The sequence below is a fragment of the Azolla caroliniana genome, unplaced genomic scaffold, assembly GCF_043228905.1.
Source record: "Azolla caroliniana isolate FFs.n. ecotype wild unplaced genomic scaffold, voAzoCaro1.0.p SCAF_554, whole genome shotgun sequence".
Taxonomy (NCBI): Eukaryota; Viridiplantae; Streptophyta; class Polypodiopsida; order Salviniales; family Salviniaceae; genus Azolla; species Azolla caroliniana.
In genome coordinates this window covers 18,441-20,874 of record NW_028230989.1, presented here as the reverse complement: position 1 = coordinate 20,874, position 2,434 = coordinate 18,441, and the positions used below count along the sequence as shown (strand labels likewise).

Below are 2,434 nucleotides of genomic sequence, written 5' to 3'. Positions count from 1 at the left end.
AGCATTAGTGACGCATCTGAAAGCGAAGTTTTAACACAGAGTAAAGCATAAGATGCATGTTTTTTGAAGAAAGTTTGTAGAGACAGCATAAACGATGCATTTTGGCACGAAGAATGTTGCATAAAACCATGGAAACCCATTTCTTATATTTTCCAAAACAACGCATGCTTACTGTTGTAATCCTGACTTGTGTTCATATATTCATTTAGACTCTCTCTATTTATGAACTCCTAATCAAGCGTTTTATGGACCAGACTGTTGCAACTAGGGGCTCTTGACGCAGCCAAGGTGGTGCATGATAATCAAGGATGGCGCCTTATCACTTGCATTTGGTTACATGCGGGTGTTTTCCATATACTTGCTAACATGTTGAGTTTACTCTTCATTGGTATCAAGCTAGAACAAGAGTTTGGATTGTGTAAGAATCTCTTCCCCAATCCAATTTAGATACTGTTTACAATGTTAATGCATTTATGATACTAGATTCTCTTAAGAGTCTAATCAACGCATAATAATTTATATACCATTTCCATCTAAATGTAAGCTGACCGTAATTTATGCAGTGAAAGTGGGAGCTCTCTACTTGGTATCAGGATTTGGCGGTAGTTTGTTATCGGCGTTGTTTCTGCAGTCGAGGATCTCTGTTGGAGCATCAGGAGCTGTTTTCGGATTAATGGGAGGGCTGTTATCGGAACTAATTACAAATTGGACAATCTATTCTAACAAGGTATATATTGTCAATCTAAGTTTCTAAAAAGAAAATCAGGATTAGTTTAACTTTTGAAATTCGTCATTATTAACGTAACCTCTTAAACAAAGGTATGAAAGTCATTACTAATCTAACTTGAGAAACCTTCAGTAATAATTGATTTGTTTTGGGGTTTAGTGTGGAGCTCTCATAACACTGGTGGTGGTTGTGGTATTGAATTTGGCTGTGGGAATTCTACCTTATGTCGACAATTTTGCTCATATCGGTGGTTTTATCGTGGGCTTTCTAGTGGGTTTTGTGTTGCTTTTAAGGCCCCAGTTTGGTTGGGTGAATCGAGCATACATTCCCACTGGCTATGAAGTGCAATCTCCGAGACAAAAGCATAAATTATATCAATATATTTTGTTTTCGGTGTCCTTGCTCATTCTAATCGTGGGGTAAGCTTAATCTATGTATCTAAATTCTCTTCAAATACTTTTGTTAGGAGTTCGCTAAGTTAGGGTATGATAACCCTACTTGTCCAATGTTTCTTTCTTAATTTCTTTTATGCTGTTAGGGCATGATAATCTGATTGACGTATTGGTCTGTCTTGTTTATGTGCAGTTTTGTGGTTGCTATGATACTGGTCTTCCGAGGAGTGGATGGAAATGAGAAGTGCTCATGGTGTCATTACTTGGATTGTGTGCCTTCATCAAAATGGAATTGTAACAATGTTAATACGACTTGCCTTGTAAGATTTTTTGCTCATGAATTGTTAATTACCACATTTAGTGTCAATCAATTATCCCAATAGTATCCTGTGGTATAGCATGTTTTAGTTTTATATAAGAATTATCACGATAGGCTAATATGTTTGGTAGCCCTAGGATCTATTTCGTCATAGTCTAGAGAAGCATGGGTAGTCGTTCATGCCCTAGCATGTACTAGTCTTTCGATTCGAATTATACTGATCTCTCTCTTTCTTGGATCACAGACTGAGATAACTGGGGACAACTTGGTAATGACATGCGTGACTAACAATCACACCAGCTCAACAACAGCTACTCAATCAGACTCATACTTAGAAAGTCTATGCACTCAACTTTGCACATAACTTACATTGTATTCATGGTGTTTTAGTAGCCTATCTATTTGTAAATATTTTATATATAACCGATATGCGGACTGATAATTTCCTGTACATTTGATCATCTATGCATAAAACCTTTTCAATAATGATACGCACAAATGTGCCTCTCATGTGGGTACAATCATTCTTATAAACTTTCATGCTATAGATGTGATTATGGAGATATAAGGACTTCATGAAACATGGATACCGTAAAGCAATGTTATCACTGCAATAAATAGAACCTTACAATCAACTATGGCTCTTAATTATGAAGGTATATATAAGCACGTCATGAAACTTGGATACCATAAGGTAATATTACATATCTAAGTCAATGAACCAAATCTCGTTGAATCGATTATTACATTGTAGGGAGAGGAAGGGCTTAGGGGGTTACACACAAGGAAACTTGGAAAATGCTGAAAAAATAGGGAAACAAAAAATGTTCAACAAAAGCCAAAAAGCCATTAAACTGAGCCTGAAAACCATTAAACTCAGTGAGCCACTTAAATTGAAAACTAATAAACCGTTAGATTCATAATCCGATAAATCAATAAACCCTTGTTTTAGAACCAAACCAAAGTGTTTAACTATATTCTAACTTAATGGTTTGG

At 36.0% G+C, this 2,434-nt stretch overlaps 1 protein-coding gene across 1 annotated transcript; it reads left to right on the top strand.

The window, feature by feature from the left end:
* The first annotated feature begins 233 nt into the window (after positions 1-233).
* On the top strand, positions 234-1,924 carry LOC147847971 (RHOMBOID-like protein 4). The gene is made up of 5 exons (XM_087338711.1): positions 234-418; positions 564-727; positions 887-1,146; positions 1,313-1,439; positions 1,683-1,924. Exons 1-5 carry the CDS (start codon positions 367-369, stop codon positions 1,800-1,802), a joined length of 723 nt encoding a protein of 240 aa, XP_087194837.1. The 5' UTR covers positions 234-366; the 3' UTR covers positions 1,803-1,924.
* The last annotated feature ends 510 nt before the right edge of the window (positions 1,925-2,434 follow it).

What these genes read in the sequence shown, in the direction of transcription:
- LOC147847971 (XM_087338711.1), top strand. Translation starts at nt 367, where the DNA reads ATGTTGAGTTTACTCTTCATTGGTATCAAGCTAGAACAAGAGTTTGGA. An exon ending in AGAACAAGAGTTTGGATTGT is followed by an intron (nt 419 to 563) that starts GTAAGAATCTCT and finishes TAATTTATGCAG; the next exon opens with TGAAAGTGGGAGCTCTCTAC. An exon ending in GGACAATCTATTCTAACAAG is followed by an intron (nt 728 to 886) that starts GTATATATTGTC and finishes TTTGGGGTTTAG; the next exon opens with TGTGGAGCTCTCATAACACT.